The sequence below is a fragment of the Orcinus orca genome, chromosome 17, assembly GCF_937001465.1.
Source record: "Orcinus orca chromosome 17, mOrcOrc1.1, whole genome shotgun sequence".
In the NCBI taxonomy this organism is placed as follows: Eukaryota; Metazoa; Chordata; class Mammalia; order Artiodactyla; family Delphinidae; genus Orcinus; species Orcinus orca.
Window position 1 is genome coordinate 83,209,046 of NC_064575.1, and position 17,127 is coordinate 83,226,172.

Sequence of the window (17,127 nt, forward strand, 5' to 3'; positions counted from 1 at the left end):
TGAACTTTTTACATCGCCCTGACCTCTGAGGCTCTCACAGCAACCTCAACCCCACGGAACTCATCCAAGGCCCCTTCTCCCCTCAGGCAGCTCTCTCTGAGAGCAAATGGGATACACTTAGCTTTCATCCCTCCTTACACTCCCCCTTATGCTGACGGCCCCTGGAATGCACTGGCCTCTTTCAAAGTGATCGTTCCAGGAAGCTGGCCTCCTGACCCGCTTATGACTCTGACCTTGTTTCCCCTTCCTCCTCCGTCTCCTGCAAACGTCCCTGCGGGCTGCTGCCGTTTGTTTCACTCTCACAGCACGTTAGGGTAGACAGATCTCTAGGGATCCTCTACTGGAAATTAAACCTCCTTGTTTAACAGTAAAGAAAACTGAGGCTCAGAGAGGGTAAGGGCCCCATCTGAGGTCACACAGCCATCGTCTCCAGTGGATCCTGAGCAGTCCAGCTGCTGCAGAACCACCTGGGAAGCTCGTCGTAAATACAGGTAAACAGGCCCCTTGACTGGACTCTAAGGCACAGGTCTGGGACAAATTTGAGGGGCCAGTGACTTCAGAACACTCCCCAGGTACCTGTGGAGAGCATCCAGGTCTGAGAATTCCCTGTCTGGACCAACTCCATGCAGCACCCTAACTACCATCCTCACTGCTGCTAATACTACAAGCCCAGGGTTCCAGCAGGGACCCTTGCAAGGAGGGAGCAGGAAACACAGGTGTAGAAGGCCGAGGGGGCAGCACCCTCCGTTTAGGGTTTACTCCGCCCTGAGCTACACGCATTTCACCTCATCTTAATCCTCACGCTAATCCTTTCAGGCGGGCCCTGTTCATCCCGTTTTGAAGATGAGGAACTGGAACCTGGAGGAAAGGGAACCGGCATTAGACACGGTGGCATCCAGCACAGTGTCCCTGGTCCTTCACCCCCTCCCTTGTGAAGTGTCTGCCAAGCTCCCCGCCCGCCCCAGCCAGTCCACCCTTAAACAGCCTCATCTCCTAAAAGACTGTCTGCGCGTTAAATGAACTTGGGGCTTTCAAGCCCAGCTCTGTGATCTCCGGGTCCACCACCTTCATAGGACCACAGCACCTGGGTCGTTTCTCTGCATGCGGTATGGGTTAATGACTATCTGCCTGTTTGATGCTACCAGCTCAGGGCCGAGAGCAGAATCCCACACGGTCATCAAATAACCACCGCAAGGGCCTTACAAAGAGGCGGCACTGGAGGGAGTGGGACAGCTGCTCCAGACGCGGCCACACAAGGGGCTGGCCAGTGGCCGTGGCTTCCTTTCCAGCCGGCCAGGGGCGCCCTGCAAGTCCCAGCGGGAAATGTTGGGGTGAGGGGTGGACAGCAGTCAGGATTCAATTAGAGCCAGCCTGCCCCGTGGACGCTGCCCCGGGGCCACACTGTGGCCATCACACGGCACAGTGTACACCTTCCTCCCAGGAAGGCTGTGTCCAGCCCCGCCAGGTCAGAGTGGACTCAGCTCCAGCGAAACTCCGTTTGTTTCTGATACCAGCGCCTCTGCAAGCCAGGGGCAGGGAGTGCTGGGGGGATGTGGTGCACAGGCCCGTCAGCCATCTACACCTGGCACTCTCAGCCTGGAGGGAGCAAACTGGAATTTCAGGGCACCTAGCATACGCCTGGCCTTCTCTGAGGTCTCTACACACAGGGCGCCATGACCTCGGTGGTCCCTGACTCCCTGGCTGTGAGCCCTGGCACTCAGGGTCCACACGCTGCAGGAGCTGATCGTCAAGGGCGCGAGTGGAACCCCAGATACGCTGCCTCCTATCCACGTGGCGAGCTCCTGGCCTTGCGGAGGTCCACCTCCCCATGCTCTGCAATGGGGGTATGAATCCTACAGCCCCAAGACTGAACATGACGATGCAGGAGGACAAGAGGTCCGGGCCTGGTCGCTGAGGGAACAGAGCAGTGGGGTGCATGCCCCATGACGTGCACCCCGATTGTCCCAGGCTATGTGGCAGCCTCCGTCCTCTCACGGCCTGCATGTGCAAATGTTCTAGAGAATGTTCTCCCTCCCCCAGGAGGCTTCAGAGGCAAGGAAACCTCACATCTGTCACCACCAGCAAAAGGGCAGCGTGTTCATGAGTGAGAAGCATCATGGAGTCTGGGGGCACAGGAGCCCCGGGTGGAAGACGAGGTGGCGGTGGGCGACAGGATGCTGGCAGCACCCGCTAATGCCACGGAGGGGAGCGGGGAGTGGGGAGCGAGCAGGCAGAAGCTTCGGTCCTTACATCAGAGGCCTCTGCGGAGTCCTGGGGCCTCTGGAGAAGCGGCTCCTGGAGATCCAGATGGCGGGGGTAGAGGTCCTTCCTCCAGTCTACACGTATCGGGCACCTTCCGTGTTCCCTTCGGATCCCCAGGTGACCCAGCCCTCCCTTCCAGAAGACTGCAGTCTTGCAGAGTAAATGAAACGCAAGCCCGTGACCTCCTGGGAAAGCCGTGGGCTCGGCATCAAAGGCAGACGGTTAAATTCCGAGCAGCTGTTTGACTCGAGGCACAGTATTTGGATTATCCAAAGCCTGGTTTCTAAGCATACAGAGTAGCAGGTACAATAACACTTTCTTTTCGGAGTTTTTGTAGCAAACCCCTGGGTCCTGGCACGTGGAAGAACTCATGAGATATTTGTTGAATCTAATTAAAAATATAGAAAATGACAACAAAGAAGAAAGATGCTCTAACTGCACAGAAATCAAGCAAAGCCATAGTGGGGAAATCGGGGATCAGCTCAGAGGGCAGGGTGAGTTTGGTCTTGGAGGGCAAAATGGGGCCTTGGCAAACGAGGTGGGGTCCAAGAGGGCGGGCACCTCACGTGGACGGAGCAGGACAAAGGGGAACAGGCGGCTCGGCATGACTGGGATGCCCAGTAAGAACAGGAAGCAGAGGCCCCTAAAACTAGGCCGCAAGTCTGGGGTCTGAAAAGGCCGGCTTTGTCTTTGAGGCAGCTCAGAATAACAGAGGTGTTCTAGAAGACAGACACAGTCAGGTCTGTGCTTAGGAAGATATTCTGCTGTCCTTAGGGTCACTAGGGAGAAGGAATCCTGGAAGAGACAGACCAGGAGACAGTGAAGCCATGGCGCAGGCAAGACGCCAGTGAGGCTGGGCCCAGTGCTAAGTGGACGGCAGGGAGGGATGCAGACCAGTGAGGCTGGGCCCAGCGCTAAGTGGACGGCGGGGAGGGATGCAGGCCAGGGGAGGTCTGCACGGCAGTTCAGCGGTGACAGGTGAGCATCCGGCGGGGGTTGGATGCTACCTGAGACACTAAAAGGAGGAGAGGCTTTTCCAGGGGAAGCCTGCAGGGGAAGGAAGAGATGTGGGGTGGGGGTGGGGGGGAGGGGTTAGTCTGGGATGTGAGTTACAGGCCCTTCAGAGCCTCAACTAGAGAGAGATTTCCATGGGGTAGCTGGGGGCGTGAGGAGAGTGCCGCACCCAGTGATGCCGCTGGTGGAAGGCTCTGGTGCGGCGTTTGCGTCTCCTGGATCCTAGCGCACTCCACAGAGCTGAGCGCGACGTCAGCTGCCTGATGGTGCACGCGGCACTTCTGAATCTTCCAGTGGCCTTGGGGGCCTTACTCGTGACGGGCAACAACTACTGTCTAGATGGGACTAATCGCCCCCCAGACTTCTGGTTGACTTTAATTAGTCCCCCCACTTTATCTTCTCTTTCGCCTGAAAATAAGTTAAACAAAACCCCAAACAGAAAGGCCATCTGAGTCACTTAGTTGGTAAGTTTCCAAATGAAACTAGATGGCTCATGACTAAATCAAAGCAATTTATGAATTTTCTGTTTTGTTCTGCACGTACTGGCTTTGGGATTTTAGGCACGAAGCTGCCTTCCTTCCACCAAAACAAAACAAAACAAAAAACAAAAACCCCTGCTTGCTACAAGCTTCACTATTCACCATAGCCATGACGTGGAAACAACCTAAATGTCCATCAGCAGATGAATGGATAATGAAGATGTGGTACATACATACAATGGAATACTACTTGGTCATAAAAAAGAATGAAATAATACCATTTGCGGCAACATGGATGGACCTAGAAGTTATCATACTAAGTGAAGTAAGTCAGACAGAGACAAATATCATATGATATCACTTACATGTGGAATGATACGAACGAACTTATTTATAAAACAGAAACAGACTCACAGACGTGGAAAACAGACGTGTAGTTGCCAAGGTGGGGGGAGGATGCAGTGGGAGTTTGGGGTGAGCAGAGGCAAACTAGTATGTATAGGATGGATAAACAACAAGGTCCTACTGTACAGCACAGGGAGCTGCAGTCAATAGCCTGGGATAAACCACGATGGAAAAGAATATGAAAAAGAATGTGTACACACGTAACTGAGTCACTTTGCTGTACAGCAGAAATGAACACAGCACTGTACGTCAACTACACTTCAATAAACTTGTTTAAAAGGCTGCTTGAAAGCCAAAGACTCTGCACTATTACGCCTCTTTCATAGGTGAGGATATTATTAGGTTTCAGGAAAGAACCGTGGCTAAAGGGAAGTCAAGACTGAAAGGCCAGTCTCCGTGCGGCCAGGGACTCTCCAAGGAGCCAGAGGCAAGGCACCCTCCGCTCATCACTGATGCAGACGTTGTGCGCGGACCAGGCGGAAACCAGGGCTCCAAGGACTTGTGTCCGGAGGCACGTCCTGCGTGCGTGTGTTGAGGGAGACTCTCCTGAGCTCCCACCTGTACGTCAACCAGGGGGGCTTTGCATCTGTCTAGTTCATACGTGTGGCTTTTATTTTTAAAAAGCAGCTGTAAAAATTGGACAAACTGACTGCTAAATTTTCTCCCAAGCTTTAGGGATAAAGTATGAAGAGTGGGAAATAACTTCAAAAAACAGAACCAGGGAGCGCCCAGCATTTTCCCACTGGATTTCAAGGCCCAGGAGGGCAGAGGCCGTGTCCGGTTTTGTTCAGCAGTTTATTCGCAGGGCAGAGGGACGATGTTCAATCACCGTTTCCCGAGGAAAGAGTATTAGGAGTGGAGGTAGAAACGCGGAGGAGGGAGGTGGCGGGGGGCAGGCGGATCCCTCAAGTCCTGGGCCACCGCCCGCTCTGTGCAGGGCGCTCCCACAAGCCAGGATGCAGGATGTGGCTTGTCAGGCCCTGGAGGCGTTAGAAGCGGGTGAGGGGGCTGCGATGACAGAGAGAACAAGTGCGGAAGCAAGCGAAGGGACAATTTTGGGACTGGAAGTCCTAGGGTTGAAGTCAGCGTGACTGTAACTGAGGGGCTGTCCTAGCTGGGGCTGGTCAAGGCAGGCCCCGCAGAAGGGGCCACGTTTAAGCTGAGAACTGAGTGGGCAGAAAGTCCGGGGAAGGGAGAACAGTGGGTTCAGGGGCCTGAGACTGGATGGACCTCCGTGCGTCAGCAGGACCGACGGGGTCAGTGTGAAGGAGTGAAGTGAGCAGGGGACGGGGAAAGGGCCCCGGGGAAGGTGGTGGGGTGCTGCAGTGGGAGGGGGCAGCTGGGAGGCAGGTGCGTTGCTTCAGGGCTGGGGGCCAGGATGGCTGGGATCTGGGCTTTGGAATCGGGACAGCGAGAGCCCATCTGACTTGGTTGTGTTTGGAAGGAGAAGTGGACAAGACTCCACAGCAGGTCGGGTGTGTGGAGCAAAGGGACGAGGACGACCCTGAAGGACTGGATAGGTGATGGGGCCCTTTGCCGAGGCGGGGACGCTGCGGCGGGGAGCGCACCTGGACGGGGTGGGCACCAGCCGTCCTGCTGAAGAAGGCTGAGTGTTTGATGCGAGTGTCTGAGGCACCGGGTGGAGCTGCCCAGGGGCTGCAGCTCGGGGAAGGGCTACTGCAGAATTAAACGCAGACAGGAGAGAGTGATAAAAAAAGAGGGGTGGCCTCGTATGGCTGGATTAACGAAGGTGTGCGTGACACCAGCTCAGCTCATGGGAGGTTTGCACCCTCTTCTCTTTTTATCATCAATAAAAATACCTAAATAACCCATTCATCTAATTATGAAAGAGAGTGACAAATGAGCCAATAGATCTAAATGTTAACAACAAAATAACTGCTTTAATTATTACTAATAAAAAAACTAATGACTATCAATTAACCGATAAGTCTACTTATTATTAATAGAACGTTTGATCCTCCTTAATACGATGGTGGCTAAACAGCTACTTAATGTGCTCAGTGATTACAGTGATGATGTATAAATAACCAATTAACCCAATTATCATTATTAATAATGGAATGGCAAATAACTATTCCTAATAACCACCAAGTTCCAGTTGGAGTAGATTTATAAAACTGGATGGAATTTGAAGATGAATGAAAATTACTTGCATAGATTAGCACGGCAATCACACTCCCTGCGTGACGGTAATGTTTGCTTTTTCCGGAAGTTGTTCCTGACTGTGAGTCCTTCTCTCAGTATGTAACTCCAGGGGCACGATGACTGCCCCCCTCAGCAGGGTTCCTGTGTAGAGGCCCAGGACCTTGAACCCACTCAGCCGTCTGGGGTTGGCCCCTTCCCTGGCTGTGTCCTCACCAACTCAAGAGGCTTCCTGCCATCCTGACTGCAGCACCGTCTTTGCATAAATAGTTGCCCAGACCAGACACAGATTTCCACTTTTCCTAGGCTGCCAGGATACAGGAGCTACCACGTAGAATGTGTATACTGAGTCTAAAACATTCCAGCAGGTGAAAATTTTCATCTTGAAAGAGGCACCAAAAGCATCTTCTAGAATGCCAGCCGCCCGGGGCTTGGCTCACTCTGAGGCCGCAGTGCTGGCTCTTCCCGTTACAAGCAAAGCTAATTAAACTCTGAGCTCAATTTCTTTAGACTGTAAATGGACTAAGCATTGCTTTCTCACAGGTGGTTATTACAGGTGGTTACATACACGATTATATATGAACACCAAGGAGAGTGTTTGACAAGAGCAGACACTAAACATATGTGCCCTCTACCCTCTTCTCATCAGAGCAGGAAACCATATGACTTAGTTTCTGCTGCAACAGAGCCAACCTTGATTTTCCAGATCAGCGTAGGGACCCTCCTCTGGGCCCGAGAGAGGCTGACGACCTCTCCCCCAGAGCCAGAGCTCTGAATACACCTCTCCCAGGACTCAGCTCAGAGGACTGTCAGACTCTATGTGCATCTCTTTCTGCCCCGTGACATCTGGCTCCTCTGGGCACGGACAGTGGCTGCTAGGTTTCCCGTCGCCAGAGCTGAATCTGCACACGGCGGGTATTTAGTAAACACCTGCTGAGTGAGTGAACCAATAATGAACAAATGCACGGATGGCAAGCAGAAGAAAACCGTGGCCAGGCCCAGGGAAGGTGAGCATTCAGATATGTCAGGAAGGGGGAATTACAGAGATGGGCAGTGATCCACCGGGGAAACACTGCTCTCAGTGTGGGCGTGGTGGGCTTGAACGCAGCTTCGCGTCCATCGGGTGGTGATCCAACGCGGGGTGCCAGGTAGGACATATTATACACTCTACGTTGGTTCTGAACCACTGAGATCCCCGAATACATCGGGCGCCCTATTTCTGGCAAAACCCCTGCTGTGGGAAAGCTGATTGCGTTTTTATCCACAGCCCCAGCTCAATGCCTGGCATTCAGCCAAAATTTGCTGAAGGAAAATGGTTTCAAAATTAAAAATGAAAGAAAGAAATATATTTTCCAAAGTAGTCAACAAAAATTTATAGGGAAAAAAATCTGTAACTTAAAGCGATTTGACGGAGCTGGGCTTATGGTGAATTTTTGAAACACACAAGCTTTGCTCACTGGAAAGCAAGGTCATAAAACAAATGCAAAAACACTCTTTCACTATGAACATCAAAATGCCAGTGAATGTGTAATCTTTAGAAGACGGTGAGTAATGGCTGACCTTACAGGCCCTCAGCCCGGGCTGCAGCCTAACCCAGACGCGAGGGACTGAAATGAAGCCTGAGATTCGTGTGCGGGGTGCCCGTCACACACCTCCCGTGTCAGCGTGGGAAAAGCGGGTTTTGGAAGTGCAGTTAGCAGTGTCCTCTGGGGGGTGCCTCCCCGACAATGTCAAAGGACAGTGTGGTCAACACCATGGGACTCGGGCACGGAGGTGGAGACGGCCCGGAACAGGCGGGCGCCGGAGCCGACCATTTACCGCAGCACAGGGGCGGCCCGTGGACGAGCCCTTAGTGATCCCACCTGCCTGCCTGCCTGCCTGCGGCCACCACACCCAGGAGGACAGGACAGCACCCTGCCCGGTGCTCTCTGCTCCTCCGGGACCCCCCGCCATCACCCGGGTCACATCCCCTCATCTTCTCTTCGAATCGCCCTCCCCTTTTACTTTTCTTGGTATTTGTGACAAATGATGAGGTTGAAGTTCAGAAGGTAAAGTGACTTGTCCAAGACGCCACAGCCAGAAAGGGGCCGAGGGCTGGGACTCTAACCTCCTAACCTCCCCCGCCCCCGCCCCCACAACTGGGCTTCCCCCCCAGCACACTGCTTCCCCAGGATTTACCAACCCTGCTCCGGGGGAGGCTGGGGCTGGGGACTGGGTGGCGAGCTTTGGTGCAAGGGGCAAAGGGAGAATGAAGGGAGCTCCGGCCTCCAGTGCCGGGCGCCTTGCTCTGTCCACACTAAGGTGTATGTGTCGGAGGCAGGGGGTGCTCAAGTGACACACACAGATGAGGGGGCCTGGGAGGGGGGGAGGTGTCTGCTGAGCGGCGCATGGCCCCGAGCGAGTCTCTGTGCATCTGCGAGGCTCACCCCTCGTCTGTGAAATGAGGTGACCCCGAGTCTGCCCACCTGGCGGGCTGGCTGTGGAGGTCCACAGGGGGCCACAAGGACAGCACACGTGAGGCTGTGTGGGAGTGGGGAGCTGGACGAAGCCTGGGGCCAGAGGACGTTACACCAGAGCTGAGTCTGAAAGCGGAGGGGGAGCGAGGCGAGGAGGGGCAGGGGGAGGAGATGAGGGTCTGCCCTCCTCCAGGCCTAAACCCCTCCAGGAGACCAAATGGCCATTCTCCCAGCACCTGAGATGGGAGGCAGGGGGAGCAAGGGGCAGAGGGAGGGCGAGTGTCCCACTGAACATTCTTTTTAATGCTCTGATGCGGTGACCATGCAAGATTCTGGTTACAACCTGAGAATCGTTACCCCATCACTTATTCAACCAGAGCAAGCAGTGTTGCTAGGAAGAGGATTTAAAGACAGTAATTACCTGCTGCCCCAGCAATCCAGGGATTCCAGGAGGGCCGGTCTCACCTTTCTTTCCCTGATATGGAATTTAAGAAAAAAAAAAAAAAGGTCATGTAGAACCCAGGGGTAAGACAGGAGTAAAAACACAGACCTACTAGAGAATGGACATGAGGATATGGGGAGGGAGAAGGGTAAGCTGGGACAAAGTGAGAGAGAGGCATGGACATATATACACTACCAAACGTAAAATAGATAACTAGTGGGAAGCAGCCGCATAGCACAGGGAGATCAGCTCGGTGCTTTGTGACCACCTAGAGGGGTGGGATAGGGAGGGTGGGAGGGAGACGCAAGAGGGAGGGGATATGGGGATATATGTATATGTATAGCTGATTCACTTTCTTATAAAGCAGAAACTAACACACCATTGTAAAGCAATTATACTCCAATAAAGATGTTAAAAAAAAAAAAAAAAGCAGCAGCCAAAATTAACAGGCAGGCAGCGCCCGGAGCCCGTCTAATGGCACGTCTGGGGCAGACTCCCTGATAACAGCCCGTCCCCCTCGGGATGCCCTAGGGGAAGCAGTGTGGGATTGGGAAGAAGTCTGGAGTCAGGGACACTCCCCTTTGCATGCCGGCTCTGTAACTTGGATGATTTTGGTAACACATGGCCCCAAATTCAAAAAGTACAGCAAGGTTTACCTGAGAAAAATGTCCTTATCCTGTCCCCTGCCACTCAGTCCCTTTCCTTGAAAGCAAATAATCCTACCAGATGTTGGCTAATCTTTCCAGAGGCATTTTATGTTTAGGTAAGCTTTGCGCACACACACACACACACACACACACACACACACACACACTCTCTCCCTCTCCCCCTTTTTTTCTTTACAAACTGTAGCATATCATTCAATCTACTGATAAACTAGGTTTTTTTCACTTAACAATTTAACCCAGATGCATCCTGTATCAGCACGTGGAGAGCCACTCCATTCCTTTCCACAGCTACATGGTTTTCACCATAAGGATGAAACGTGATACATTTCAACTCTGGGCAGGTAGGTCATCTGGACCATTTCTGCTCTTCTGCTGTTAGACTCCACACTGCTGTGCAGGACCCCAGCGGGTCATCCTGTGCGAGTGACCTGTCTCACTAAGCCTCAGAGTCTATCCCTTTGAACAGGGGTGAGGTGTGTGCTGCTTAGCTACACAGCACACAGCGTGCGTTGTATTACAGCGGAATGTGAATGATGGAAGGCCCGTCTGTTTGCTTTCTTTTGCTCACAGTTGTTCTCATGACGTCAAAGCACTGCAGTCAGAAATGTAAAGTAAAACAAGACTCTGAATGAGAACCGCATTCCTTGAGTACCTGTTTTGTGTCACACCCTCTTTTGGGGTTTCCCACATTTCCGTTACGTCTTTACTCTGCAGGACGCCCCTGTGACGCAGGTGTTCTCAGTCCCACTGGGAGGTGTGGAAACAGGTTCAGAGTCAAGTCTCACATGTGACACAGCTAGAATGTGACGGGGTTAAGATTCAGCCCCAGATCTGTGTGTGCTGGAGCCTGTACATGTGACTCTTACTTCCCAGGGCTCTGAAGATGACTAAAGTTCTACAAAATATCTCTATAATAGTCTAGACTGCTAGATTACAGGAGCTAGACGACGTCAGCTCCTTCTCTCTTTCTGAAACCCTGGCCCTCTCCTGTCTCTGCCACTGGACACTCTGGTTTGTCCCCGTGTGCTCCCCCATCCCCAGAGGGAAGGTGTCTTTACGACCTTGGACCGTGCCAGCCCAGCCCTCCGGGGTCCCGTGGATCCCACCTTTTTCCCTCCCCTCCCCGCCACCATGTCTTGGGAGTGCGTAGTCGGTGCTGAGCCCAGGGAGCGGTCCTGGGGCGCCTCCACCCAAAACCTGCCCCAAGAGGCCCCTTCCAGGTGCTTCTGCCTGGAATGCTGGTTCCCAGGTGCCCACATGGCTCCATCCCTCAATTCCATCTGGTCTCTGCCAGACGTCCCCCTCACCCGAATGCCTTCTCTGACCGCGGTCCCCATCCCGCCCTCTCTCCCTGCCCCGCTGTATTTCCCTTTGTTTCTATCACCACCACATACACTGTTGACGTTCGTACCTGCCAACTGCCCGTCTACCCACTGGGATGCTCGTCTGAAAACAAGGACTGGCTCTGCTTTTCTTCAGTGCTACATCCACGGGCCCAGGACAAGGCCCGCCGCGTGGTGGAGACTCAATGAACATTCGCGGGCTGGATGTGTAACTCGTCCCTTCGGGACTGATGTGGTCCTGAGCCGGGACAGTGGCAGTGGGAACAGCCATGAGAGGGTAGAGAGAAGGGCTGTTAGGGAGGAAAGCCGTTGGCAGACTTGCAGAGAGAGTGAGGGGGTCTGATTGAGAGGCCCCTGGGCCTGCACCCCTTGAGCTGGAGCACATCAGCCCGGAAGGCGCGATCAGGTCTAGGTCAGGATGAGTTCCTCGACGCTTGTCAGGTAAAATTCAAAATGCAGTCACAGACACCTTCAGAAGGGAGCCGAGCCCAGGAGGAGTCCGTCTGGGCATCCGTCCTGCTCTGATTACTGAAATCATCGGGAGCTGACCATGAGAGAGCTGAGAATGGCCAGCTCCCCTTCCTCAGCGAATGGAAACAAGACCTCTTCAATTTTCTATCTAGACGGACACCCCCTCCACCCGCTTCCAAGTTATGCCACAGCGTTATTTCCAAGATGGATAAACCACTTCCCTTCGAGGTCAGCAAAACGGCCTGGTGAGTAGTCATCAGAATTCAGAACCCACGCCAGAGACGTTTGGAGGAGAGGCTGAAAGCAATGAAGGGCTAGAACATTTAGCGGTTGGTAAGCAAGGACCAGATGGAAGACGAAGGGATGAGAAGGTCTGGGCTGTGACTGAGCAGAATCACTAACTAAAGCGGCCACATCTGCTAGGGGACGCAGCTGCAGTTTCCCTCTTGCAGAGGACCCGCCACTGTTTGAGGGATGTATGAGTTCTCAGCAGCTCTTCGCTCTGCTGGAGCTTGGGGACTGTATGTAATGACACACTAATGCTCAGAAGACGAACACCTGAGACGATAAGGAAATGTGCAGAGGGCATGGAGTCAGGAGGTTCTCCAATGCCAGGGAAGTCAGTAAAATGGACCTGAAAAAGGAGAATTACGGGCAGGTCGGAGAGGTGTGGTAGGAGACACAGAAATGCAAAGCAGTGCGTCCAGAGGAGCAGACATCCCGAGTGTTAGATTTTCAGCAAGAAGGAAAAAAGCAAGATGATGGCAAGAGGCCAGAGGAAGAGAAAAGCATCAGAGATTCGTGATCGCGGCAGTGTCACAAGGCAGCCTCTCCCCCAAGAAAGGCATACGGTTCGTGGACCATCCATAAAGGGGCATCACCCAGAGAAATATCACGGTAACGGCTCTGTCCAGCTCCAGCACCTGCGCTCACATCTCCTCTACCCACAGTGTCCGGAGCTGCCCCGGTGACTCTCAGAGCTCTCCTCCCTCCCCTCCTGCAGCCACAGCCACGAGAGCTGACCCCGGTCACGTGCCCTGCCCCTGAGCCAAGCTGTGCCGGCAGGTTATTCTTCCATAAGGAGGAAAGAAGCTCTGTCCAAGTTACTTGCCGCCTCCTTATCTAAAAGACATAACATCTGAGTTTTATTTGGAAATTGACAGACCACGTGATTCTGACATGCCTTTTCAGTCTCGCATCCAGTGGCCATGTTCCCAACCCTAAGCAACAGCTCACGTGGGCTGCTTAGCCTGGCCCCAAAGACCCCAAGGACTCCTGGCCTCTGGAACTCGGCCCACCAAGCCACCTGTCTGTAGGACACATGCTCCATCTCAACTTGTCAAAGTCCTAGCCCAGTCCAGTGCCACCTCCTCCATGAAGTCCCAGCAATGATGAGAAATAATGGCAAAGTAGGGCAAAAACATATTTGAGACGCATTCCCTGGTGTCACCCAAGAGCTCGTGAGCTAGAATCGCCAGGGATGGGGCATAAAGCTCTAAGTAAGTAGTTGCAAGGACTCGGTCACTCACTGTGATCAAAGGGATTCTCTATGTTCTTTTCCCAACCCCTTTCCTCTACAATATTATAAGAAAAAGAGTTCTAAATCTGAGGTAGATGAGGACGGGCAAGCCATTTAAAACTTGCTGAATCTTAGTTTCCTCATGTGGAAAATTATAATCATTGTAATTATCTGAAAAGACAGTAGCAGAAGAAATAATTCAATATTTGAGAAAGTGATTTAAAAAGCATAACAAAGCGTCACGCAGATGTAATAGATAGTTATGAGAATGAGAAGGAAGATGACGGAGGCTCTGATGAAGAAGAAATGGTAACAGCAGAATTCTGCTCTTCTGAGTCCCCGGCGTCGGTGAGAGACCACATGTCAAGCAGAGTTGGTTTCAAAACCACCACCTCCCAGCAGTGCCACGGAGATTAAATAAGATAATGTCCACAAAGTGCTTAGCACAGGATCTGACATTAAGAAACATGTAGTGGTGGTGGTGCTGCTGGTGGTGGTGGTAGAGGTAATGGTGGCGGTGGAGGTGATAGTGATGGTGGAGGTGTTGATGTGTTGATGGTGGTGATTATGGTGCTGCTGGTGGTGGTGACGGTGGAGTTGACGATGGTGCTGATGGTGATGGTACTAGTGATGGAAGTGGTGCTGATGGTAATGGTGGTGATGGTGATGGTGATAATGTTACTGGTGGTGATGGTAAAGCTACTGGTGGATGTAGCAGCAGCTATGTACCCTCTGCATTTTGCACCCATACTTGGGTGTGGGGATTTGAGATGTGCTGGCCAGCGCCAAGGTCTGCAGCAATACAGAACTGTTTGTTAACAATAAGCCGGTTCCTTGTCTTTTTCCTTTTCTGCTCTTTTAAACTGCTAGCCGACACAACGTCTGGATAAATGTTTGTAATTTATCACAAGGGCGGATATTTCAAGCCCTTCTGGATGCCAGGATGCTGAGCGAGACCAGTATTTCTGAGGCTGCCTGTCTGTCTGTGGAGAAGAGGGAAGCCTATAAATTCAAAAGAGCAATTCCTTCCCAGCCAGGACGCGTTAACACAGCCGTGCGAGGGGCCATTACCCGATGAAAGGATTGCTTGTGCAAGTGGTTCTAATATGAGCCGTATGGTCTTTTTGCTCAGTCCCTGTTCTCCATGCCTCCAAATGCCAAACGTGATTATTTTCTACCGGTTAGAGCTGAAACCAGGTGCTCAGAGAAAACCTAGAGGGTCCTGAAATAAACCTGGCTGCACGCCACGAAAGGCATCCAACAGTGGCCTGCGAGCCAAATGATGCCATTACCATCTGGCAGAGCAGAGAAAGGCAGGAAAAAAGGCTTTACAAATGGAAAAGTAAAACACATTCAACCCCGGCTGCCACTCCCAAAAGACCACTAGTGTTTCTCTCTCTCACATCTACTAGAAATCAGGGCGGATGGCCTGAGCGCTGCAGCCACGGAAGACCCTCGGCTCCAAGGGCAGAAGCCAGAGATTAAAGTGACAGGAGCTCAGGGCATCCTTCAGAACACACACTGGCAGTTACAAGGGGTCCTGGGTCTCTCCAAGGCTTCCGCCGAAAGGACTGCTAGTGTCCAGTTTAGAATTCTGGTGTGTAAGTGGACACACACACACCATTCTAAAGCAAAAACAGGAAAGGTCTGGAGCCAGGACAGCCTGAGTTCTAATCCCTGCCTCACCGTTTATAATCTGTGTGACGCTGGATAATCTGATTTATACCTTCAAGTCTTGGTTTCCTCGTTTGCAGAATGGGATTAAAACTGCCAGACTTCATAGGATCCTTGTGAGAATTAAGTGAGAAACATGTGTGCAAAAAAAAAAAAACAAAAGAAAAAACCTAAGTGCTTGCTATGCAATGACAATTCAACCAATATCATTTCCTTCCTACCTTATATTAGTTCTATACGTGTAGAGGTTCTGTTTTTAACATGTTTTTTTTTTTTTTTTTTGCGGTACGCGGGCCTCTCACTGTTGTGGCCTCTCCCGTTGCGGAGCACAGGCTCCGGACGCACAGGCTCAGCGGCCATGGCTCACAGGCCCAGCCGCTCCGCGGCATGTGGGATCTTCCCGGACCGGGGCACGAACCCGCGTTCCCTGCATCGGCAGGCGGACTCTCAACCACTGCGCCACCAGGGAAGCCCTTAACATATGTTTTTAAAGCAACTGACACAGTCAGGCCCAGCAAGAGACATGTGGTGATCACTGCATCTCTAGGAAGAAGGGGAGCACCATATCTCATAGTGTCCCTTCTTCGGTTCTCACCTCTTGATAAGAGAGAAGAGAAGACAGAAGATATTAAGAGAATGATCAGAGGAACCAAAGAGGCTGTCCCCAGCTTGCGGGAGGGGCAGTGACAAAGCCCTGAGCAACCTTGAGCAGTTAGGTCATTTAGTATTTCTGGACATTAAATTTCTCACTGTCGATCTCAGAGATTCCTTCCACCATGATGATTCTCTAGCTTAAACATTCCAAATTTTACATTGTTTAAATGTCTGACAACATGGAACTCTCTTAAGCAAAACTTTTTTCCCCTCCTTTTTGTCCAGAGAGGAAAGAAGATATCTAGGCTATTTTAGGTGTGACTAGGACCACAGAGCAAGATGAAGGCCAAGTAACAGTAAAGGTACTAAAGAAACCAAGTGTTTTTCTTCAAAACTGAGCACTCTAGACGCGTCCAGATGACCAACAGGCACATGAAGGGGTGCTCAACATCACTAACCATCAGGGAGATGCAAACCAAAACCACAATTAGACGTAACCTCACACGCGTTAGAGTGGCTATTACCAAAAGACAAGGAACAACAAGTGCTGGAGAGGGTGTGGAGAAGAGGGAAGCCCTGTGCACTGTTGGGGGGAATGTAAATTAGTGCAGCCACAATGGAGAACAGTATGGAGGTTGGTCAAAAAAAAAAAAAAAGGAACTACCACATGATCCAGCAACCCCAATGCTGGGTATTTACCCAAGGAAAATGAAAACACTCCCTTGAAAAGACACATGCACCCCCATGTTCACTGCAGCATCATTTACAACAGCCAAGCCATGGAAGGCCCCTAAGTGCCCCGGGACGCAACAACGGATAAAGAAATAGTGGTACACATACAAGAGAACAGCAGACAGCCATAAAGAGAAGGACACTGTGCCATATGCAACAAGGATGAGCCTCGAGGGCGTCATGCTAAGTGCAATACGTCAGACAGAGAAAGACACGGTACCGTATAATCTCACTTATGATATGGGATCTAAAAGAAAACTGAACTCGTAGGTAGAGCGAACAGATTGGTGGTTGACAGAGGAGACACGGGTAGGAGGTGGATGAAATGGGTAAAGGTGGTGAAAACGTTAAAAAAACAAGTTGGACATTCTCTGTCGAAGGTCAGAACCCAGGTGGCCAGATGTCCAGTGCTGGGTCCTGTTCTCCCCACACCACCCAAGTGTGTCAGCCCCCAGAAAGCAGCACTCAGCTGTGATCCATTCACTCTTGCACACTAACTGTATCTGATGCTCATGAATGACATTATACATTTATGCATATTTTATATGCTTATATATATTTTCATGTTTATTTTAATGCAGGTATAAAAACACATGTTTTTATAAATGTGAGGCACTCCTCTAAGTGCTACAAATACAAAAATAATGTTCTTACAGACTTACATTTTAGTGGAGATAACAAAAACAAATTCTCAAATAAGAAAAATATAAGTCCTCTACAGAAAATTAAAATAGGCTGGTGTGAGAGTGACAGGATGTCTATTTTGGGGTGGATGATTAGGGCACAAGAGTTCTTTGTTTTTTTTTTTGAAAAATCAACCTCGTGCAAGCTTTTGAGTGTCCAAGCGCCTCAGGAGCCTGGAGCCAGGCTGGTTCTGCTTTGGATCATTCAGGGTTCAGATGCAC

The 17,127-nt window shown here is 51.5% G+C and overlaps 1 protein-coding gene across 7 annotated transcripts in view; it reads right to left on the reverse strand.

The window, feature by feature from the left end:
- COL22A1 (collagen type XXII alpha 1 chain) overlaps positions 1-17,127 on the reverse strand; it is a 261,252-nt gene that overhangs the window by 103,944 nt on the left and 140,181 nt on the right. For all 7 annotated transcript variants that reach the window (XR_007472957.1, XM_049700887.1, XM_049700886.1 and 4 more), the window contains one exon: positions 9,201-9,254. Coding sequence is in view for 6 of the 7 variants with exons in the window: in XM_049700887.1 (XP_049556844.1) it covers positions 9,201-9,254 (54 nt within the window). In the remaining variant the exon portion in view is untranslated. The remainder of the gene's footprint in view (positions 1-9,200; positions 9,255-17,127) is intronic.